At 41.9% G+C, this 25,321-nt stretch overlaps 1 protein-coding gene across 1 annotated transcript in view; it reads left to right on the top strand.

The window, feature by feature from the left end:
• The window catches only part of UBXN6 (UBX domain protein 6), a 278,997-nt gene that overhangs the window by 203,942 nt on the left and 49,734 nt on the right, over window positions 1-25,321 (top strand). The window contains exon 9 of the mRNA XM_040417750.1: window positions 168-298. Within this exon, the coding sequence (XP_040273684.1) occupies window positions 168-298 (131 nt within the window). The remainder of the gene's footprint in view (window positions 1-167; window positions 299-25,321) is intronic.

The following is a 25,321-nucleotide window of genomic DNA, read 5'->3' on the forward strand; positions in this document are numbered from 1 at the left end:
TATCATTGTGTCTGAGACAAAAGCAGGACTGATCGCTATAGAGAATACACCTTTATTCAGCATCAATTGCCTGCTTCTTTCCTGATTTGTATAACCTTGCAGCTGGTTCTTCTTGGTGTTGTTTTTTTTTCTTCAGTTTTTTTCCAATATTTTTTTCTTCATCATAGAACAGAGAAGTTAAAGCAAGATTCTATGCTCAGAACTAAAGCCACACGGGACAGAGATGAGAAACAACAAATAAAAAAGTATAAATATACTGTTCTCAGAATCAGATTTCCAGATGGCTATATGCTACAAGGTGAGATGAATCTTTTTCAGGTTGTACAATCTTAAATTGAAAATCTATGCATCTGTCACACGATGACATAGATGTATTAAGCATGGCATTTCATTAATCAGAAGTGTCATGTGAGCAGAAATGTAAACTAACTGAATTGCTTAACCACTTAAGGACCACAGGTTTATACCCCCCTAAAGACCAGGCCCTTTTTTACAAATCGGCACTCCACAACTTTAGCGGTTTATTGCTCGGTCATGCAACTTACCACCCAAATGAATTTTACCTCCTTTTCTTCTCACTAATAGAGCTTTCATTTGGTGGTATTTCATTGCTGCTGATATTTTTACTTTTTTTGTTATTAATCGAAATTTAACGATTTTTTTGCAAAAAAAATGAAATTTTTCACTTTCAGTTGTAAAATTTTGCAAAAAAAACGACATCCATATATAAATTTTGCTCTAAATTTATTGTTCTACATGTCTTTGATAAAAAAAAAAATGTTTGGGTAAAAAGAAAAATGGTTTGGGTAAAAGTTATAGCGTTTACAAACTATGGTACAAAAATGTGAATTTCCGCTTTTTGAAGCAGCTCTGACTTTCTGAGCACCTGTCATGTTTCCTGAGGTTCTACAATGCCCAGACAGTACAAACACCCCACAAATGACCCCATTTCGGAAAGTAGACACCCTAAGGTATTCGCTGATGGGCATAGTGAGTTCATAGAACTTTTTACTTTTTGTCACAAGTTAGCGGAAAATGATGATTTTTTTTATTTTTATTTTTTCTTACAAAGTCTCATATTCCACTAACTTGTGACAAAAAATAAAAGCTTCCATGAACTCACTATGCCCATCAGCGAATACCTTGGGATGTCTTCTTTCCAAAATGGGGTCACTTGTGGGGTAGTTATACTGCCCTGGCATTCTAGGGGCCCAAATGTGTGGTAAGGAGTTTGAAATCAAATTCTGTAAAAAATGACCAGTGAAATCCGAAAGGTGCTCTTTGGAATATGGGCCCCTTTGCCCACCTAGGCTGCAAAAAAGTGTCACACATGTGGTATCTCCGTATTCAGGAGAAGTTGGGGAATGTGTTTTGGGGTGTCATTTTACATATACCCATGCTGGGTGAGAGAAATATCTTGGCAAAAGACAACTTTGTATAAAAAAATGGTAAAAGTTGTCCTTTGCCAAGATATTTCTCTCACCCAGCATGGGAATATGTAAAATGACACCCCAAAACACATTCCCCAACTTCTCCTGAATACGGAGATACCACATGCGTGACACTTTTTTGCAGCCTAGGTGGGCAAAGGGGCCCATATTCCAAAGAGCACCATTCGGATTTCACTGGTAATTTTTTACAGAATTTGATTTCAAACTCCTTACCACACATTTGGGCCCCTAGAATGCCAGGGCAGTATAACTACCCCACAAGTGACCCCATTTTGGAAAGAAGACACCCCAAGGTATTCGCTGATGGGCATAGTGAGTTCATGGAAGTTTTTATTTTTTGTCACAAGTTAGTGGAATTTGAGACTTTGTAAGAAAAAAAAAAAAAAAATCATCATTTTCCACTAACTTGTGACAAAAAATAAAAACTTCCATGAACTCACTATGCCCATCAGCGAATACCTTGGGATGTCTTCTTTCCAAAATGGGGTCACTTGTGGGGTAGTTATACTGCCCTGGCATTCTAGGGGCCCAAATGTGTGGTAAGGAGTTTGAAATCAAATTCTGTAAAAAATGGCCAGTGAAATCCGAAAGGTGCTCTTTGGAATATGGGCCCCTTTGCCCACCTAGGCTGCAAAAAAGTGTCACACATCTGGTATCGCCGTACTCAGGAGAAGTTGGGGAATGTGTTTTGGGGTGTCATTTTACATCTACCCATGCTGGGTGAGAGAAATATCTTGGTCAAATGCCAACTTTGTATAAAAAAATGGGAAAAGTTGTCTTTTGCCAAGATATTTCTCTCACCCAGCATGGGTATATGTAAAATGACACCCCAAAACACATTCCCCAACTTCTCCTGAATACGGAGATACCACATGTGTGACACTTTTTTGCAGCCTAGGTGGGCAAAGGGGCCCATATTCCAAAGAGCACCTTTCGGATTTCACTGGTCATTTTTTACAGAATTTGATTTCAAACTCCTTACCACACATTTGGGCCCCTAGAATGCCAGGGCAGTATAACTACCCCACAAGTGACCCCATTTTGGAAAGAAGACACCCCAAGGTATTCGCTGATGGGCATAGTGAGTTCATGGAAGTTTTTATTTTTTGTCACAAGTTAATGGAATATGAGACTTTGTAAGAAAAAAAAATAAAAATCATCATTTTCCACTAACTTGTGACAAAAAATATAAAATTCTAGGAACTCGCCATGCCCCTCATGGAATACCTTGGGGTGTCTCCTTTCCAAAATGGGGTCACTTGTGGGGTAGTTATACTGCCCTGGCATTTTCCAGGGGCCCTAATGTGTGGTAAGTAGGTAAATGACCTGTGAAATCCGAAAGGTGCTCTTTGGAATATGGGCCCCTTTGCCCACCTAGGCTGCAAAAAAGTGTCACACATGTGGTATCGCCGTATTCAGGAGAAGTTGGGGAATGTGTTTTGGGGTGTCATTTTACATATACCCATGCTGGGTGAGAGAAATATCTTGGCAAAAGACAACTTTTCCCATTTTTTTATACAAAGTTGGCATTTGACCAAGATATTTATCTCACCCAGCATGGGTATATGTAAAATGACACCCCAAAACACATTCCCCAACTTCTCCTGAGTACGGCGATACCAGATGTGTGACACTTTTTTTGCAGCCTAGATGCGCAAAGTTGCCCAAATTCCTTTTAGGAGGGCATTTTTAGACATTTGGATACCAGACTTCTTCTCACGCTTTGGGGCCCCTAGAATGCCAGGGCAGTATAAATACCCCACATGTGACCCCATTTTGGAAAGAAAACACCCCAAGGTATTCAATGAGGGGCATGGCGAGTTCATAGAATTTTTTTTTTTTTTGGCACAAGTTAGCGGAAATTGATATTTTTTATTTTTTTCTCACAAAGTCTCCCTTTCCGCTAACTTGGGACAAAAATTTAAATCTTTCATGGACTCAATATGCCCCTCACGGAATACCTGGGGGTGTCTTCTTTCCGAAATGGGGTCACATGTGGGGTATTTATACTGCCCTGGCATTCTAGGGGCCCTAAAGCGTGAGAAGAAGTCTGGAATATAAATGTCTAAAAAATTTTACGCATTTGGATTCGTGAGGGGTATGGTGAGTTCATGTGAGATTTAATTTTTTGACACAAGTTAGTGGAATATGAGACTTTGTAAGAAAAAAATAATAATTTCCGCTAACTTGGGCCAAAAAAATGTCTGAATGCAGCCTTACAGAGGGGTGATCAATGACAGGGGGGTGATCAATGACAGGGGGGGTGATCAATGACAGGGGGGTGATCAGGGAGTCTATATGGGGTGATCACCCCCCTGTCATTGATCACCCCCCCTATAAGGCTCCATTCAGATGTCCGTATGTGTTTTGCGGATCCGATCCATGTATCCGTGGATCCGTAAAAATCATACGGACATCTGAATGCAGCCTGACAGGGGGGGGTGATCAATGACAGGGGCGGTGATCAATGACAGGGGGGTGATCAGGGAGTCTATATAGGGTGATCACCCCCCCCTGGAAGGCTCCAGGGAGACGCCTGTATGTGTTTTGCGGATCCGATCCATCTATCAGTGGATCCGTAAAAATCATGCGGACGTCTGAATGGAGCTTTACAGGGGTGTGATCAATGACAGGGGGGTGATGAGGGAGTCTATATGGGGTGATCACCACAGTCATTGATCACGCCCCTGTAAGGCTCCATTCAGACGTCCGTATGCGTTTTGCGGATCCGATCCATCTATCAGTGGATCTGTAAAAATCATGCGGACGTCTGAATGGAGCTTTACAGGGGGGTGATCAATGACAGGGGGGTAATCAATGACAGGGGGGTGATCAGGGAGTCTATATGGGGTGATCACCACAGTCATTGATCACGCCCCTGTAAGGCTCCATTCAGACGTCCGTGTGCGTTTTGCGGATCCGATCCATCTATCAGTGGATCCGTAAAAATCATGCGGACATCTGAATGGAGCTTTACAGGGGTGTGATCAATGACAGGGGGGTGATGAGGGAGTCTATATGGGGTGATCACCACAGTCATTGATCACGCCCCTGTAAGGCTCCATTCAGACGTCCGTGTGCGTTTTGCGGATCCGATCCATCTATCAGTGGATCCGTAAAAATCATGCGGACATCTGAATGGAGCTTTACAGGGGTGTGATCAATGACAGGGGGGTAATCAATGACAGGGGGGTGATCAGGGAGTCTATATGGGGTGATCACCACAGTCATTGATCACGCCCCTGTAAGGCTCCATTCAGACGTCCGTGTGCGTTTTGCGGATCCGATCCATCTATCAGTGGATCCGTAAAAATCATGCGGACGTCTGAATGGAGCTTTACAGGGGTGTGATCAATGACAGGGGGGTGATGAGGGAATCTATATGGGGTGATCAACACAGTCATTGATCACGCCCCTGTAAGGCTCCATTCAGACGTCCGTGTGCGTTTTGCGGATCCGATCCATCTATCAGTGGATCCGTAAAAATCATGCGGACGTCTGAATGGAGCTTTACAGGGGTGTGATCAATGACAGGGGGGTAATCAATGACAGGGGGGTGATCAGGGAGTCTATATGGGGTGATCAGGGGCTAATAAGGGGTTAATAAGTGACGGGGGGGGGGGTGTAGTGTAGTGTAGTGGTGCTTGGTGCTACTTTACTGAGCTACCTGTGTCCTCTGGTGGTCGATCCAAACAAAGGGGACCACCAGAGGACCAGGTAGCAGGTATATTAGACGCTGTAATCATAACAGCGTCTAATATACCTGTTAGGGGTTAAAAAAATCACATCTCCAGCCTGCCAGCGAACGATCGCCGCTGGCAGGCTGGAGATCAACTCTCTTACCTTCCGTTCCTGTGAGCGCGCGCGCCTGTGTGCGCGCGTTAACAGGAAATCTCGGCTCACGCGAGATGACGCCAATCGGCGTTAGTGTGACCTGGGAGCGCCGCAGAGATGACGCCTTTTGGCGTTAGTGTAACGGTAAGTGGTTAAGGAAGGACGTCCCTCCTGGTTGGAGGGTACGCCCCCCTAGAACTGTATGGGGTGGTCCAAGGTTGTATACATCGACCCCATAACAGGGGGAGACGTGTCATCATTGTGGTCATCACAATTGTTTGATGGGGGAGGGCGCTGGTCCACTCTAGAACAGAAGTGGTATTTACCTCTTTTGATCTGGACTGGATAGTGCCGCCCTATGTATATGAGTGTATGAGCCCCAAACCATCTATCATGAGGCTAAACTCAATTTAGTGACTGGGTACTCTAATCCTAAGATATGGACGAGTAGTGGACACCTAGTTCATTTAGCTATTTACGTTCTCCTTATTTAAAGATTTTTCAAGCGAACATCTATGTTCAACAAACCCTAGGTAACAATGAGTACGGACCGATTTGCCCCAGACTATGGGTAGAATATATATAATAATACAGAAGCCTTCATTATAGGCTTCGTTTAGAAGAGGACTATACACAAGGTTACCATGGCAGCGGCTGTAGGGGCATTACACGGTGACAGGAGGCCCGACGCTGGATCCTATCACTACGAAAGTTGGGCGCGCATGCGCGCTTTGCTCTAGTGGTGACGTGGATGGGAGGCGTCCGGTCTCCATGGCACCATCTGAGCGTCCTGCGGCTGACGTCATGGAGAAGACACGCAGGCGCATTTGATATGGAGGAACGCCGAAGGAAGCGATGCGATCGGCCGCACATGCCGTTGGAGTCTACCCCAGTGGCGATATCCCCAGGTTCACATTATGCATCGCAGTAAGTGGATAGAGTCGTGTATATATATATATATATATATTTTTTTTTTTTTATGTATGCACAGTATAGGATGTTTTGAGAATGACATGTTAAGTTAACCCTATTATAGGATAAACATGGAAAGGGGCGGTACTCACAGTTTTTTTCTAAATTATTTATTAACATAATTGATTGGGTCATGTGACCGGCTTAGTAGGGTATTTGTATCCGGTTTTTAGTTCACATTGTTAAATTGCTTGAGAAAGATCACACAGATCGAAACGTCGCATTTGTATTGGTGAATAAAAGTTTGTAAAGACCAAGGCTGGAGAGTGCTGCAGTTTTCTGTTACAATTGCATCTGGATCTGGGGAAGCACAAGACTGGCTTCTGACACAGCGGGCACCACCACAGTAAGGAATAACACCCATTTTTTGTAGTGCTGCTACATTTCTCTTTTTATTACCTCAGGGGTCAGTATTGGGCCCAATTCTCTTCAATATATTTATTAATGATCTTGTAGAAGGCTTGCATAGTAAAGTATCAATTTTTGCAGATGACCCTAAACTGTGTAAAGTAATTTACACTGATGAGGACAGTATACTACTACAGAGAGATCTGGATAGATTGAAGGCTTGGGCAGAGAAGTGGCAGATGAGGTTTAACACTGACAAATGTAAAGTTATGCACATGGGAAGGAATAATGCAAGTCACCCGTACATACTAAATGGTAAAACACTCGGTAACACTGACATGGAAAAGGATCTAGTAATTTTAATAAACAGCAAACTAAGCTGCAAAAACCAGTGTCAGGCAGCTGCTGCCAAGGCCAATAAGATAATGGGTTGCATCAAAAGGGGCATAGATGCCCGTGATAAGAACATAGTCGTGCCACTTTACAAATCACTAGTCAGACCACACATAGAGTACTGTGTACAGTTCTGGGCTCCTGTAAACAAGGCAGACATAGCAGAGCTGGAGAGGGTCCAGAGGAGGGCAACTAAAGTAATAACTGGAATGGGGAAACTACAGTACCCTGAAATATTATCAAAATTAGGGTTATTCACGTTAGAAAAAAGACGACTGAGGGGAGATCTAATTACTATGTATAAATATATCAGGGGTCAGTACAGAGATCTATCCCATCATCTATTTATCCCCAGGACTGTAACTGTGACGAGGGGACATCCTCTGCGTCTGGAGGAAAGAAGGTTTGTACACAAACATAGAAGAGGATTCTTTACGGTAAGAGCAGTGAGACTATGGAACTCTCTGCCTGAGGAGGTGGTGATGGTGAGTACAATAAAGGAATTCAAGAGGGGCCTGGATGTATTTCTGGAGCGTAATAATTTTACAGGATATAGCTACTAGAGAGGGGTCGTTGATCCAGGGAGATATTCTGATTGCCTGATTGGAGTCGGGAAGGAATTTTTTATTCCCCTAAAGTGAGGAAAATTGGCTTCTACCTCACAGTTTTTTTTTGCCTTCCTCTGGATCAACTTGCAGGATGACAGGCTGAACTGGATGGACAATTGTCTTTTTTCGGCCTTATGTACTATGTTACAACCACATCCTAACAGAACGGTTCCGTCACCCATTGACTCTCAATGCATTTAGTTTCGGATCCGTTTAATTCCGGTATTGAGATCCTCTGCTGGATCTCAACACCGGAATTACATACGTAAGTGTGAAAGTAGTGGGTTTTTTATGTTTTGGCAACTCAAGGCCTCTGCAAACCTGAAATGTTATCTAAAAAATATATGCCTCAATTTTCACAAGTTACTCCATTTATGAGGCCAGTATTTAAGTCAAATCGCACAAGACTAAATACAGTATATTTCTAAAAACTGCAGAAACAGGGTAATACATTTTGAGTTTTATTTGTTTATGTGGGGCAAGTTGTATTTTTTTAATATCTTCATTTAATATAACTCTAAGGAAATTCCATAATTGTTTTTATGGTTTCATTTTGAATCAAACTGATATTATGTTCCCGATATTTATTTCACTAAATTTCTTAACACCTGCCGATATTTTTTGTGATAATCAAAAAGCCTCTGTCAGCCTCATGTACCCAATTAAACCATACATATAGTCTGCTAGGGTTAATCTTGCTGAAAAATTTGTAGTTTGCATGGTTGTCGAGAAATTAACACTTTTATCTTTATGCAAATCAGCAGTTGGAGCACCAAGGGGAGTTATCTCCTATCCCATGAGTGAGCCAACACCTAACAAAATGTCCCTGGCCCAGTTCCTGAGCTCACGCTATCACCATCATATAATATTACAGCATACATTAACAAACTTCTTAAATGCTGTTTTTGCATACTTTGAGCGGTGCAGTTTTTAAAATGGGGTGGTTATGGGGGTCTCTAATATAAATACCCTTTAATTTATTTTTTTACATTTAAAAAATTGCTACTAAACCTATAAACTTTGTATCTCCAAAAATAAAAGTATGCTTGAACAATGTAGACAGCAAAGTGGAGATATGTTAAATGCTAATTATTAACTATTTTGTGAGGTATGACTTCAGGTGGGATTTATGAATTAATCTGCACTAAAAAAAAAAGTAGTGCAAAGTGCGCCAAAATTTCAAGCCATCTAGTTTGCACATACTATTTTCAGCATTCACTTTATAAAGAAGGATTCACGCCAAAACATCAGTCTGAAAACCAAAAAAGCAGAAAATGGGGATTCTATAAATCAATTAATCTTTATTCCATAATTGTAATAATCATGATAAAATCACATAATTAAAAAAGATTTGATCTGTGGTGGTACATAGAATACACAAGCCTATAGCCAAAGTAGGGGACATACACGGACGGATAAGTTAGTATCATTAACCCCTTAAGGACTCATGACTTATATGTACGTAATTTCTGTCCGGGACTTAAAGACCGGTGAAGTACATGTACTTCATGGTGATCGGGCGGTTGCAGGAGCTGCTGCATGCGCCAGCATCGGTGAAATCACCGATGCCGGCGCATTAACCCTTGATGTGCCACGGTCAGAAGTATTGGAATGGATTGTAAAGGGGATCAGACCCCCAAAAGTTGAAGTCCCAAAGTGGGACAAAAAATAAAGTTGAAAAAATAGTTTTCCCCCAAAAAAATTTAAAATTTCAAGTAAAAAAACACGTGATTTTCCCTATATAAAGTAAAACATAATTTTTTTTAAAATAGGGAAAAAAAAGAATAGTAGACATATTAGATATTGCCGTGTCCGTATCGACTGGCTCTATAAATATATCACATGACCTAACCCCTCAGATGAACACCGTCAAAAATATAAAATAAAAACTGTGCTAAATAAAACATGTTTTTGTCACTTTACATCACTAAAAGTACAACACCAAGCGATCAAAAAGGCGTATGCCCGCCAAAATAGTACCAATCCAACCGTCACCTCATCCCACAAAAAATTAGCCCCTACCTAAGACAATCACCAAAAAAAATATATATATAGCTCAAAATATGGAGACACTAAAACATCTTTTTTTTTTTTAACTAAAAATGCTGTTATTGTATAAAAGTATACATATTCTGTATTGCCGCATCCGTAAGAACCTTCTCTCCAAAAATATCACATGACCTAATCCCTCAGATGAACACCGTAATTTTTTTTACATAAAAACAGTGTAAAAAAGCCATTTAATTGTCACCTTATATCACAAAAAGTGTAATAGCAAGTGATCAAAAAGTCATATGCACCCCAAAATACTGCCAATCTCATCCCGCAAAAATGATACCCTACCTAAGACAATCGCCCAAAAAACAAAACTATGGCTCAGAATATGGAGACACTAAAACATGATTTTTTTATTTTTGTTTCAAAAATGATATTATTGTGTAAAATTTAAATAAATAAAAAAAGAAGGATACATATTAGGTATTTCCACGTCCATAACAACCAGCTCTATAAAAATACCACATGACCTAACCCCTCAGATGAACACCGTAAAAAAATTTTTAATAAAAACTGTGTAAAAATAGCCATTTTTTGTCACCTTACATCACAAAAAGTATCATAGCAAGCGATCAAAAAGTCATACGCACCCCAAAATTGTGCCAATCCAACCGTCATCTCATCCCGCAAAAATCATATTCTACCTAAGATAATCGCCCAAAAAGTGAAAAAACTATGGCTCTCAGACTATGGAGACTTTAAAACATGATTTTTTTGGTTTCAAAAATGAAATCCTTGTGTAAAACTTACATAAATAAATAAAAAGTCGACATATTAGGTATCACCGCATCCGTAATAACCTGCTCTATAAAAATTTCACTTGACCTAACCCCTCAGGTGAAAACCGTAAAAAAAAATCTAATAAAAACAGTGTAAAGAAAGTCATTTGCACCCTATAATAGTACCAATCAAACCGTCATCTCATCCCAAAATAAATTAGCCCCTACACAAGACAGTCGTCCAAAAAATTTATAAAACTACGGCTTTCAGAATGTGGAGACACAAAAAAATATAGTCATATTTGATATTGTCGCGTCCGGAAAAACCTATTCAATAAAAATACCACATGATCTAACCTGTCAGAGGAATGTTGTAAATAACAAAAAATAAAAACGGTGCCAAAACAGCTATTTCTTGTTATCTTGCCTCACAAAAAGTGTAATATAGAGCAACCAAAAATCATATGTACCCTAAAATAGTACCAACAAAACTGCCACCTTATCCCATAGAGTTTCTACTCTAGGGGTGCATCAGGGGGGCTTCAAATGGGACATGTTGTCAAGAAACCAGTCCAGCAAAATCTGCCTTCCAAAAACTGTATGGCGTTCCTTTCCTTATGCACAATGCCGTGTGCCCGTACAGCAGTTTACAACCACATATGGGGTGTTTCTGTAAACTACAGCAGCGGTCCCAAACCACTGGGCCCTGGAAGATTGTTTGCCGGGCCGCAGCAATCAGGGCCGTCTTTAACGCGGTACTAATGAAGTGCTTCCATTATGGAAGCACTTCATTAGTACAGGAGGACCAGGAAGAAGTGAAGGATCTGTACTCACCGCTTCCTGGTCCTCGGCTCGGCTATCGGCTGTGCAGGGCTGCGCACAGCGTGAGGGCGCACTTTGACATCACACTGTGCGGTACGATACACAGCCGACAGCAGGATGAAGAGGATAGCGATGGTGAGGAGCGGTGGCGTCCAGGAGCAGGAGAGGTAAGTGTTTTTTGGGGGTTTTTTTGCGCTGGGGCTGACATGAGGGCTGGGGGCTGACATGGGGGGCTTATGGCTGACATGAGGGCTGATAGCTGACATAAGGGCTGGGGGATGACATGGTGGGCTTATGACTGACATGGGTGGTGATGGCTGACATGGGGGTATGATGGCTGACATGAGGGAGTGATGGCTGGGCTGGGGGCTGACATGGGGGGCTGATGGCTGGCTGACATGGGGGGCTGATGGCTGGCTGACATGGGGGGCTGATGGCTGGCTGACATGGGGGCTGATGGCTGGCTGACATGGGGGCTGATGGCTGGCTGACATGAGGGCTGATGGCTGACATAAGGGCTGATGGCTGACATAAGGGCTGATGGCGGACATAAGGGCTGGGGGCTGATGGCTGACATGGGGGCTGATAAATGGCTAAAGGTTGGGGGGTTGATCTGAGGCATTGTGGGTCTGATCTGAGGTCTGATTGACATTGGGGTCTGATTAGGGCTGTCAGCAGAGGTCTGATTAACATTGGGGGTCTGATTGCTGGTCTGACCTGAGGTGTAATGGAAAATATTTTTTTCTTACTGTTCTCCTCTAAAACCTAGGTGCATCTTATAGGGCGAGAAATACGGTACAGTGCAGCAGAGACCCTAGACAGTTTATATAGTCGTTATATAGTGTTATATATTTTAATATGCACTTTGTGTTTTGTTATGCATGTGAATCAGTCAGCCCCGCCCACCCCCCTAAGCCCCGCTGCAGAACCCCCGCCCACTTCCCCACCCACTCGGTCCCTGGGAAAATTGTCTTGCATGAAACTGGTCCTTGGTGCAAAAAAGGTTGGGGACAACTGAACTGCAGAATCAGGGTCATAAATATTGAGTTTTGTTTGGCTGTTAACCCTTGCTTTGTAACTGGAAAAAATTGATTAAAATTGAAAATCTGCCAAAAAAGTGAAATTCTGAAATTTCATCTCTATTTTCCAATTATTCTTTTGGAACACCTAAAGGGTTGACAAAGTTTGTAAAATCAGTTTTGTATACCTTGAGAGGTGTAGTTTCTAAAATGGGGTCACTTTTTTGGAGTTTTTACTCTAGGGGTGCATCAGGCGGTCTTCAAATGTGGCATGGCAGCTTAAAATTATCCCAGTGAAATCTGATTTCCAAACACCATATGGCGTTCCTTTGCTTCTGCGCAATGCCGTGTGCCCGTTCAGCAGTTTATGACCACATATGGGGTGTTTCTGTAAACTACAGAATCAGGGCCATAAATATTGAGATTTGTTTGGCTGTTAACCCTTGCTTTGTAACTGGAAAAAATGGATTTAAATGGAAAATCTGCCAAAAAAGTGAAATCTCTATTTTCCATTAATTCTTGTGGAACACCTAAAGGGTTAAACAAAGTTTGTAAAATTAGTTTTGAATACCTTGAAGGGGTGTAGTTTGTTAAATGGCGTAATTTTTAGGTGGTTTCTATTATGTAAGCCTCACAAAGTGACTTCTGACCTGAACTGGTCCTGAAAAAGTGGGTTTTAGAAACTTTCTAAAAAATTTCAAGATTTGTTTCTAAGCCTTCTAACATCCCCAAAAAATTAAATGGCATTCACAAAATAATCCAAACATGAAGTAGACATATAGGGAATGTAAAGTAATAACTATTTTTGGAGGTATTACTATCTTTATAAAAGTAGAGAAATTGAAATTTGTTAATGTGCAAATTTTTTTAATAAAATTGGTAAATTTGGAATTTTTCTTTAAATAAAAATATATTTTTTTTACTCAATTACCACTGTCATGAAGTACAATATGTGACGAGAAAACAGTCTCAAAATGGCCTGGATAAGTAAAAGAATTTTAAAGTTATCACCACATAAAGTGACACATGTCAGATTTGCAAAAAATGACCTGGTCCTTAAGGTGAAAAATGTCAGGGTCCTGAAGGGGTTAATATTAATTAATATGTAATGCGTGTACCTGGCAGAATAATATAGAACTATAAACATAGCTATTAAAGTGCAAGTGCAATAAAACTAAACATATAGCCATGGGCTGAAAAAATGCCCATAATCAAGCCAAGTAAAAATAACATAAGTACAAATACCGTACCATACTGACCAGGAGACCCTGCGCCCCGACGCGCGTTTCGCTTAAAACTTCATCATAACTCTGCCAAGAAAAGTGGATGTGGTTAATAAAGTGGAAAAGTGGATGTGGTTAATAAAGTGGCATTAGATTCATGACATTTATGAATTGTGTATATAAAAAGAAAAATAGAGACAGGGGAAAATGTATTAGGAAGCCCAAGTTGCTTTGATAGCCGCCTTCAGCTTGACTGCACTGTTGGGTCTGGTGTATCTCATCTTCCTCTTGACAATACCCCATTCTTCATGGGGTTTGGGTCAGGCGAGTTTGCTGGCCAATAAAGCACAGTGGTTATGAGTGGCAGTGTGGGGTGGTGGAAAACGAAATCAGCATCTTCATAAAGCTTGTCAGCAGAGGGGAAAAAAGCATGCAGTGCTATAAAATTTCCTGGTAGACGGCTGTACTGACTTTGAAATTAATATAACACTGTGGATCAACACTAGCAGATGACGTGTCTCCCCAAACCATCACTGACTATGGACCTCAACCAACTTGGGGTTTGTATTTGGCGTTATCACTGATCACAAACATTAGTCCCGGGTGTTTGCTGTTTAAAACCGTTTCTGAGCAGGCACCGCAACTTACATTGTGTTCCTCTCCACTCTTCCTCCAGATTCTGGGACCTTGATTCCCAAATGAAATGCAAAATTTACTTTCATCTGAAAAAGTAAGGTGGATAATGGAGGTCCACCAATTTTGATACCTCCTGGCTCAAATACACGACCTCTGTAACATGGAAAATATTATTTTTTAATTAAAGGGTGACAATGCGTTTCGGAGCTGCGACGCTCCTTTTTCAAGTCTGTGTAGCGATATCTGTACCTCCTGGTTCAGAAGTGAATGGGGCCGAAGTGGACTTCCAGCGGCACTCGTGCACTAGCGGCAGCACGGATCCAGCAGGCTGTTCACCTGCTGGAACAGCCTGCCGGAGAAGGCTGCCACTAATGTGAAAGTAGCCTAACTTTGCTGTCCACTAAAATTTCTAAGTTCTTTTCCATTCCAAATGGAAGGCAGGAAGTATCTGTTTAGGTTATAACACAAATAAGCAGCACACCATAAGGTGAGTACGTCAGGACTATGTATCGTCAGACCCCCATAAATTGGAGGCTCACCTGTGTAGGTTGTGCTCGATTAGGCACAACTCTTAATGCATGTGTATCAGGATCACGGAAATTGTATGGGATGTAGCCTCAGTCACATGAACTTCAAGGACAGGTTTCCAGTCTTCCAAGGAGATAAGTAGAGTTGAGAATGGTGGACCGCCAGGTGCAAAAGGACCTCATCAACTGTCATGCGAAAAACGAATAAAAAGTATCCATTGATTGCATGACCGCTTACGTGGTCTTTTTTCGCCTGGCGGTCCACCATTTTCATCTCTAAGTCCTTTTCCATGTCAATGTTACCCAGTGTTTTACCAATTAGTATATATGGGTGAATTGCATTATTCCTTCCCATGTGCATAACCTTACATTTGTCAGTGTTAAACCTCATCTGCCCAATCCTCCAATCTATCCAGATCATTCTATAGCAGTATACTGTCCTCTTCCGTATTAATTACTTTACACAGTTTAATGTCATCTGCAAAAATATTTTACTGTGCAAGCCTTCAACAAGATCATTAATAAAAAATATTGAAGAGAATGGGGCCCAATACTGACCCCTGAGGTACCCCACTAGTGACGGTGACCCAGTCTCAGTATATACTAGTTACTATCAAGGGGAGAAAAACAGAACTGGATCGCACATCCACAATGCTATGCTTAGATCTAATTAAACTCGCTTCTGTTTTTCTCCCCTTGATATATACTAGTTACTTACCCAAATACACACATTTTCCCCCAGTCTAAGCATTCTCATTTGATATATTAACCTTTTATGTGGCACAGTATCAAATGCTTTGTAGTAGTCAAGATACAGTATATAAACCAGATAAAGGACGGCTCTGCCTCCTAATTTGGGATGGGCAGGTGCACCTATCTGATGTCGCACTCAAAGCACCGAATAATATTAAAAGAATAGAGATGGGCACTCTAATATCCGGAACCACCGGGTAATAAATCTAATATTTTAATGAAATTGATATCAATAACATAAATAATCACAATATCATAAAATACAGATAATAAGTTAAAATAGGACTAATAGCCGAATATATATTAAATGGTCACTAAAGACAAAATTGAGGTAGATAAGGTTAATGATAGGCTGCCTATAGGACAAACTCTGATTGCAATAGTTAAATACGTCGGGTAAGTGTTCAGTGAGTGTTCAGTGAGCACCTGCAGATGCTCATCACCATGTGAAGTGTTACATAAAAGGAAAATTTGTATACGTGACAAGTCTTTCAAAATAAAGTATAATCCAAACAGAAAAAAGTGGATATAAAATAAACGTTGGTGATCACTTGCAAATTGTGCAAAGAAAAAATATCAATGAATACTGTGAAGTGTTCCTTTGTTTCAAAATGGAAAATAATCAAGGTGTATATACTACCCGCATTCAAGAGGAGTTTTATAGTGGCAGTTCCACGACTCTAGCAGATGTCTCCTAATACAAATATTTGCTCCAGTAATATTCAATTTCCACGGATTTAGGCAAATAAAAGTTTTAGCAGTCGCTCCTGTTTAAAGTGGTACTCACGCTTAATACTGTGATTCAGTCTGTAGCGTGGCTGCAAGAAAGGCTTACCTCATGTATAGAGTAAAGAGGTACCTTGCTGGTATACCTGCTGATATACCTGGACTCTATGGTCCGCTTCCACTATTAATCGCAATTATCCAGAGCTGTCCGTAATCCACAGGTCTCGCTCTGTTGGACAGCCAGAGGTATAAAAGCCGGATATCCAGGTAGTTCTTGTCAAAGCCACTGAGGAAGAAGGTAGTAACCTTTGAAACGCGTCTGGCGTGGACGGATAAGAAATTAATCCTGGCAGAAAACCGGCAGAACGTGATTGTCAGCAAGGATAAGCGCTTCAACCGAATAAATACCAGATCTACTGGCCACAGTCTGGTAACTTAAGGACAGCAGAAAAAGCTGCTGGAATAATTAAACCAGCGGTCCGGAGCAGGACAAAACGCCCATTGTAGACTGACCGGAACTCTGTCTATGAATTAAACAGAGCGAGACCTGTGGATTACGGACAGCTCTGGATAATTGCGATTAATAGTGGAAGCGGACCATAGAGTCCAGGTATATCAGCAGGTATACCAGCAAGGTACCTCTTTACTCTATACATGAGGTAAGCCTTTCTTGCAGCCACGCTACAGACTGAATCACAGTATTAAGCGTGAGTACCACTTTAAACAGGAGCGACTGCTAAAACTTTTATTTGCCTAAATCCGTGGAAATTGAATATTACTGGAGCAAATATTTGTATTAGGAGACATCTGCTAGAGTCGTGGAACTGCCACTATAAAACTCCTCTTGAATGCGGGTAGTATATACACCTTGATTATTTTCCATTTTGAAACAAAGGAACACTTCACAGTATTCATTGATATTTTTTCTTTGCACAATTTGCAAGTGATCACCAACGTTTATTTTATATCCACTTTTTTCTGTTTGGATTATACTTTATTTTGAAAGACTTGTCACGTATACAAATTTTCCTTTTATGTAACACTTCACATGGTGATGAGCATCTGCTGGTGCTCACTGAACACTCACTGAACACTTACCCGACGTATTTAACTATTGCAATCGGAGTTTGTCCTATAGGCAGCCTATCATTAACCTTATCTACCTCAATTTTGTCTTTAGTGACCATTTAATATATATTCGGCTATTAGTCCTATTTTAACTTATTATCTGTATTTTATGATATTGTGTTTATGATATTGTGATTATTTATGTTATTGATATCAATTTCATTAAAATATTAGATTTATTACCCGGTGGTTCCGGATATTAGAGTGCCCATCTCTATTCTTTTAAGATCCATTGACTCACCCCGGTTATTGAGGTACCCCAAAGATAGCATCTCTTAGGAAACCTTCAAACAGTTTACCCACGGCGTGGCTAGCAGAGGATGTGAGCAGACGTGCTGAGTAAAGCTCCCGCTTCACCTCGTCTTTTATCCTGAAAAGAACCCTTAAAAAACCGACTTTAACCTGCCACAGTTGAAGCTCTGGTGCTGCTGTCACCCGTCCGCCCGAAACTGAAGTTTTTTTTTTGCTGATTTGTGGGCAAAATGGGACCAAAGAAAGATTCTAGAGGCCCGAGCAGGGAGCTGCAAGATGGCGCCGGGCCTGACACGCCACGGCGCAGTGACCGCGCGAAAGACATCCAGCGGGAAGCGGCTGCTAAGCTGGGGAAGTTTGCGCACTCACCGGAACGTGAAGACTTACCGGAGTCAAGCGGGAAGCAAGACAGATCTTTGTCTCGGCTCGGCCATAACCGTGAGGGTGAGGAGAATAGCGCACATGATATTCCCGCCAGCAGTTTCAACAGATATGAGGTGCTGCGAGGCTATACAGAGGCAGATAATACCAACGCAATGGAGCCTGATATAGAGGAACCCACCCTTAAGGATGTGCTGAAAGCTGTTACCGAATGTGGAAAATCACTAACGGCACTGAGAATGCAGGTGGGCTCCATAAAGGAAGATGTGTCCATAGTGCGCCATGATCTGAAGCGCCTGGCGGACCGCACAACTGCCCTGGAGGGGAGAATGGAGGAAATGGAGGATATCGTACCCTCTATAAAAAGAGCCTCTGCTGATCATACACAGAAAATAGCCCTTCTAATGGCCAAGCAGGACGACCTTGAGAATCGTTCACGGAGAAATAACGTGCGTATAGTGGGGGTACCGGAGAAGATTGAGGGCTCTAACCCATCAGATTATTTTGAAACATGGGCGAGAGATACCTTTGGAAGAGAGACTCTGACACCTCTTTTCGCTGTGGAAAGGGCCCACAGGGTGCCTACCAGACCGTTACCACCGGGGGCCCCGCCAAGACCGGTTCTCATGAAAATTCTGCACTATAAAGTTAGAGACATTCTCCTGCGTAAAGCCCGTGAACAGCCTGAAATAACCATTGGTGGCCAAAGGGTGTCGCTGTTTCCAGACTACTCGATGGAGGTCCAGAAGCGGAGATCACGATTTATAGATATAAAGAGGCGACTGCGCAGCCTGAACGTTCCTTACTCCATGATGTTTCCAGCGCGGCTGCGGATAGTTGCTCTGGGAAGAACCAATTTCTTCGAAGACCCCAAAGAGGCCCTCCGATGGGTGGACAGTCACGAAAGCCGTCTGAGAAATGCTGAACCACAGGCGGATGGCGACTGAAGGACGGCTGTAGCGGTTCGGTTTGTGTGACTGCATATATGCGAATGCGTGATAATGTGTCTGTGTGATTAGACAGTTTATACGTAGGGATAGCGGCTGCATTATCATCTACAGTTTATTGTTTTAATATGCCTTACACTGTTGAAAACTGTGTACTTTACTTACTTAATGGGTTCATATGTCATTAGGCGAATTATAGCAGAGAGGAAGTGGAGAGCGGAAATGTAAATGTACTGTGAATTCTTAGAAGCACTGTATAGTTTTAAGAATCAGGGTGCGTCACGCTTCTCCCGCTAAAGGTCTAACATGTAAGAGGAGCTGGTGGTTCTGACACGGTTGACTCTTTAAACCTGCAGTCCCCTTGGGAGCAATAGCAGGGACCTGTCGGACACACCGGTGTCCTTGTCTTAGACTACCTTAGGTAGGAGTGAAGGAGGGGTCTCTTCCTTTCTCTCCTGTCTTGTCTTTTTGTTGTTTGTTCTGTCTGTCCTGTTTTTATGTTTGGGGTTTGGGTTAAGTTAGAAACCAGGTTATGCAGGTATGTACTACTATTCTTAATGAGACCACAGTATAAACACGCTGTTGAGTCAGGTCAGACCAAGACCCGACTCATATATAGATGGAAGGTTCGTATTGATGGCTGGTAAGGTTACCTTTTTCAGCTGGAACGTCAGGGGAATTAAGGAAGCAAACAAAAGGAGGGCAGTTTTAGATGGTGTTGGGAAGTATCAGCCCGTGATTTGCTGTCTTCAGGAGACTCATTTACTGCCAGACCAAACCGACATTCTTACACCGAGATGGGCTGCTCACTGCTTTCATGCCACCTATTCTGCCTATGCAAGGGGGGTTAGCATTTTGATACACAGATCTATCGCGTTCTCCTGTTTCTCCCAAAAAATAGATAGAGAGGGTAGATATGTGTACATACATGGCTCCTTATACTCAGTTGAATGTGTAATTATTGGTGTCTACATCCCTCCACCGTATTCCCCACAAGTGATGAAGCAGCTAATTGCTTTGATAGCGGAAAGACCAAATGTACCTACCGTAATGATGGGAGATTTTAATAACATACCTTGTTTGGCAAAGGATAAATTTTGGGCTTCCCCACAGGTTGTCAGCAGCGATCTCACTCCCTTCGGCCGGTTACTACAGGAGGCAGCCATTCTGGATTTCTGGAGGTTAAGGTACCCTGACACTAGGCAATTCTCCTGTCGCTCCAGCACATTTGGCTCCTTGTCCAGAATCGATTTCATTCTGGGCAATGAGGAAATGGGTCACCTATTGCATGACATTAGATACTTACCAAGACAAATTTCTGACCACTCACCAATCGTGGCGACCTTCCAGATGGTGCCGTCCGTGTCGCGCAGAACTACTCAATGGAAGTTCAACCCCTTCTGGTTGAATATCCTAGCTGATCTGTCAGATGTAAAAGATGATTTAACTGAGTTTTTTGAACGAAATCTCCCCTCTGCCAGTAAGATAATAGTATGGGATACGATGAAGGCCTATCTGCGTGGGATACTGGCTGCTAAAATTAATGGGCGGAAAAAAGAGAATAGCGCTTTAACCAAACAGTTGCTCCTAGCGGTAGAGACAGCCGAGAACAAATATATAGCGGATCCAAAGCCAGAGCTTGAAACTCAATGGAAAGAGGCGCAGCAGCAGCTAGATGAGCGCCTTCTTAGAAATGCCCGTAATAAGCGGTTCTTCTTGAAACAAACGTATTATGAAGAGGGGGAGAAGGCAGGTAGGATGCTGGCTCTGATCACTAGGGCTCAGCAGAAGTCTAATTATGTGGCGGCGCTGCGTGACACGGACGGCACGGTGCAGGTTAATACAGGGAAAATATCCCAAGTATTGCTGGAGTTCTATAGGAATCTTTATACCTCTAAAACTGTAGCTACAGGAGCCGACATCCGGAATTTCCTCCGTCCCTTACGTTTACCCACTTTGGATCAGGACCAAAGGACACTTTTAGACAGCCCCTTCACTTTGAGAGAACTAGAGGTGGCATTGGGAGACATGGCTAACAATAAAGCTCCTGGGAGTGATGGCCTACCTGCCGAGATTTATAAACAATTTGCCCCAATTTTATTGCCTAAGTTATTGGAAGTACTTAATGAGGCCCAATTGGTAGGTAAATTGCCTGATACAATGAACGAGGCGATTATAGCTGTTATACCTAAGGCAGGTAAAGATCCAGTAGAGGCAGAGTCATATAGGCCCATTTCATTGCTGCAAGCTGATATCAAATTGGTGGCCAAAATGTTGGCTAACCGTCTTAACTCGGTTATTGCCACACTTATAAACAAGGATCAGGCAGGTTTTATGCCAAACATGTCAACTGCAATGAATATTCAGGTGGGCCAGGTCCACGCCTTGAATGCGGCGGTCGCGTCTTTGGACGCGGCCAAAGCATTCGACAGCGTGGAATGGCAATACCTATTCCTGGTATTGGAAAAGATGGGAGTAGGATCAGTATTTATTGATTGGGTTAAAATGCTGTATGCAGGTCCTACGGCTAGACTACAGGTAAATGGGGGCCTTTCAGACATATTCAACTTAGGGAGGGGTACCCGTCAGGGATGTCCGTTGTCGCCGCTACTGTTTGCGGTGGCAATTGAGCCCCTGGCGGAAGCTCTACGCTTATCAACGGAGGTTAAAGGACTTACATACGGGTCGGTAACTGAAAAAGTAGCATTATATGCGGATGATTTGCTCATGTTTCTAGATGAATGGGAAACGTCCTTGCCAGCTGCCATGGAAATTATTAATAGGTTTGGACAAATGTCAGGTCTAAGAATTAACTGGTCAAAATCGGTACTAATGCCATTTGCTGATGGCGTGGCGGTAGATTCTGTTTCGGCAGGGGGGCTGCAAGTAGTGTCGAACTTTAAATATTTAGGAATACAGGTATCCAGGAATAATAGGGATTTTATAGAGCTGAACATAATACCATTATTAGATAAATTCAGAAAGAAAGTACAGACATGGTCGAAATTACCTCTATCTATGGTTGGCAGAACAAACCTGCTTAAAATGATCCTTATGCCCCAACTCCTCTATGTACTACACAACGCCCCCGTGTGGATTCCATTAAGGATGTTTTATACTTTCAATGCCATCTTTAGAGATTTGATCTGGAAGAAGGGAACTCCTCGGATTAAATTGAGTACCATGTGTAGATCTAAGACCCAGGGAGGACTGAGTGTCCCTGACCCCCTGGCTTACTTTCTGGCGGCCCAAATGCAGCATTTGAGGGGCTGGGGTGAAGTAGAGAAGGTGAATAAGACAGGTACAATAGTAAAACACTTGCTTAACAGGAGATGCCTCCTATCAGCATTAGAGGAAGGTGCTTTTAAAGAAATAGGGAAGAAATATGGGGTACTAGATCTAATACATAGGGTATGGTGGAAAACCAGGAAAATGGCAGGAATCGAAGGATATACGAAGTATACTCCAATCTGGCCAAATATCATGTATACAGAACTTAATAAGGTTTCAAGCGTTAGGACATGGATGAAATTTGGTTTGGATAGGATATGGCAATTATTTGGAGACACGTCCCTTAAAGATTTCTCTACATTACAACAGGAGTTCAAATTGCCCAAATCCCTCTTCTATGTATACTTACAAGTGAGACACGCCATCCAAGTGCAGGAGCGGCAGGAGAAATTGGTGCCGGCCCAGAAGCATCTAATTATAGACCTCACGGCCACTGGTGGTGGCTCGGGGGGAGTGATATCGCTGCATTACCTTAGTTTGATGGAGGCCATACATAAAAGAAATCCGTTACAACTGTTTGAAAAATGGGAAAAAGATGTTCCAGGATTGAAGGAAGATAAATGGGAAAAGGTGCTGGCTGACTTTCCAAATATAGCGGTGAGTGAGGCCCATAGAGTCTCGCAATTGCTACTGCTTCATAGGGTATATAGGACCCCGAAAATGTTGTATAGAATAGGATTTCGTACTGATGATACATGCCCAAGGTGTGGTGCTTCGTCGGCGGACTTAATACACTTAATGTGGAACTGTCCACGTCTACGCAGATATTGGAAGGAGGTGGTAGACCTCATTATTAAGGTTTATAAGATTTCGATTGAATGTTCTCCTATTGCATGTATTTTGGGATGTGTTGGGGAAGTGTCAGGTTCCAGAGAGGCCAAGTTGGCAATCCAGCGCATTCTATATCAAGCTAGGAAGAGGATAGCATCCAGATGGATAGCTCAAGACCCACCGGAGCTAAGTGAATTGATAACAACGACACACACCTTGGTGCAACTCGAGAGCTATGTGTATCAAAAAAGAGGAAATAACAAAAAGTTTAACAAAATATGGTATGCATGGATTGAACACTTTCATCTTACTGTTTAGTACAAACGACTGGAAAGGGAAAGAGAAAGGGAAGTTACAGGTAGTAATAAAGGAAAATGAGTATAATACAACATAAGGTACCTTATAAAAGTAATAAGTAGGAGCTGCTGTGCGAATGGCGTGAATGTACATTGGATTGTAATCCGGAATACGCTGTGGACTCTTTTCTTTTTTCTCTTCTCAGGGACAAACTGCACCTGGACTTTGGGGATGGGGAAGGGGGTGGGGAGGTTGGGGTGGGTTTATGTGTATTATTGCTTTTGTTCACATGTAAAAAAAGAAAAATTGATCTTAAATAAAAAGATTTGATCAAAAACAGTTTACCCACGACAGATGCTAGACTTACTGGCCTATAGTTTCTGGGCTCTGTTTTTGACCCCTTTTTGATATTGGCCACATTTGGTAAGCGCCAATCTTGTGGAGCACTCCCTGTCAATATAGAGTCCTTAAATATCAGAAATAAGTGTCTGTCTATGACATTATTTAATTCTCTTAGGATACAGGGGTGTATGCCATCTGGTCCCAGCGATTTGTCTATTATGTTTTAAGTGATTAACCACTTAGTGACCACCCATATGCCTTTTTACAGCCGTCACTAAGGGGCGTTAGGCTGTAACTAAGCACTGCACGAGTCGTCCGTGCAGTGGGGAACGGGGACCCGGCTCTCACATGAGAGCTGTGCCATGCTCTAACAGCCCGGACTGGCAGGAATACCGATTCGGGCTGTTTAACACTTTACAATGGTGCCCGCCGCATGTAGAGTGCTGACAGAGGGAGCAGTCTCCCTCTGTCTCCCATTGACACCCCGCAAATGCGATCACGGGGTGCCGATGTGTGTGAAGGCTGGCTGGGGTCTATAAAGGCCCCAAGCCAGCCTTGATTAGTTTCCAGCAGGCTGCGCCTCTCTGAAGCAGCCTGCTGGTCAATTTCAGAATAGCATTGCCATTAAAATGCAATGCACTATAGCAGGGTTTCTCAACTCCGGTCCTCGGGACCCACCTACCCGTCAGGATTTGAGAATATCCCACAGAATGAATATCTGTGGTAAGTCCTGATGCATGGGCACTAATTATATTATCTGCTCTATACTAAGGAAATCCTGAAAACATGACTGGAAGGTGGGTCCGGAGGACTGGAGTTGAGAAACCCTGCACTAGTACATTACATTTTAAAATAAATTTAAAAAGCTGTCTGTCCCCTTGTGGGACTATTAAGTGGTAAAAAAATGTTTAAAAAAACAAAACATTTATTCAATAAAAAAATCCCATAAAAAAAAAATTACGCTTTCTTTTTTCCATTGAAAATATGCTTTTTCATTGAAAAAAATAGCAAAAAAAATCTCATCCATGTGTTTGGTATTGTCGCATCCGTATCAACCCGGGCTACATAAATATCACATTAATTATCCCCTACGATGAACACCGTAAAAAGAAGTAAAAAAAAAAAGTATATTTCTTAGTTGCCACCGAAAAAACGTAATAACAAGCGATCAAAAAGTGTTTACTCCAAAGCGACACCAATGAAAAATACAAGTCGTCTCGCAAAAATTAAGCTCTCACACAACTCCATAGAAATAAAAATAAAAAAGTTATGGGTCCTGCAAAAACATTTTTTTCCTAAAAAAAAAAAAAAGGGGGGGGTTTTATTGCAAAAAAGTAGTAAAACATAAAAAAAATATGTATTCGGTATCACTGTAATCGTACTGACCCAGAGAATAACGATATTATGTTATTTATACCAAATAGTGAACGCCGTAAAATTTATAACGTAAAAACTCAGTTGCAGTATTGCTGTTTTTCCCCATCTCCCTCCCAGAAAGAGTTATTACAAGTTAATCAGAAAGTTATGTGTACCCCACAATGGCGCCATTAAAAACTATAACTTGTCCTGCAAAAAACAAGCCCTCATAAAGGTATATAGACAGAAAAATGTAAAAGTTATAGCTCTTGGAACGCAACGAAGAAAAAAGGAAGAAAAACGCTTGGTCAGTTAAGGCTCAAACAGGCTGGTCACTAAGGGGTTAAATGCTTTCTTTTTGTCATTTATTGCTTCCTTTATATTTCTATTTATTCACACAGTTTTTTTTCTTGTTCCTTAATCTTTTATTGCCATAAGGTATGTACCACTCACAATTAAAGTTTAGGATG

Source organism: Bufo bufo, chromosome 2, assembly GCF_905171765.1.
Source record: "Bufo bufo chromosome 2, aBufBuf1.1, whole genome shotgun sequence".
NCBI lineage: Eukaryota > Metazoa > Chordata > Amphibia > Anura > Bufonidae > Bufo > Bufo bufo.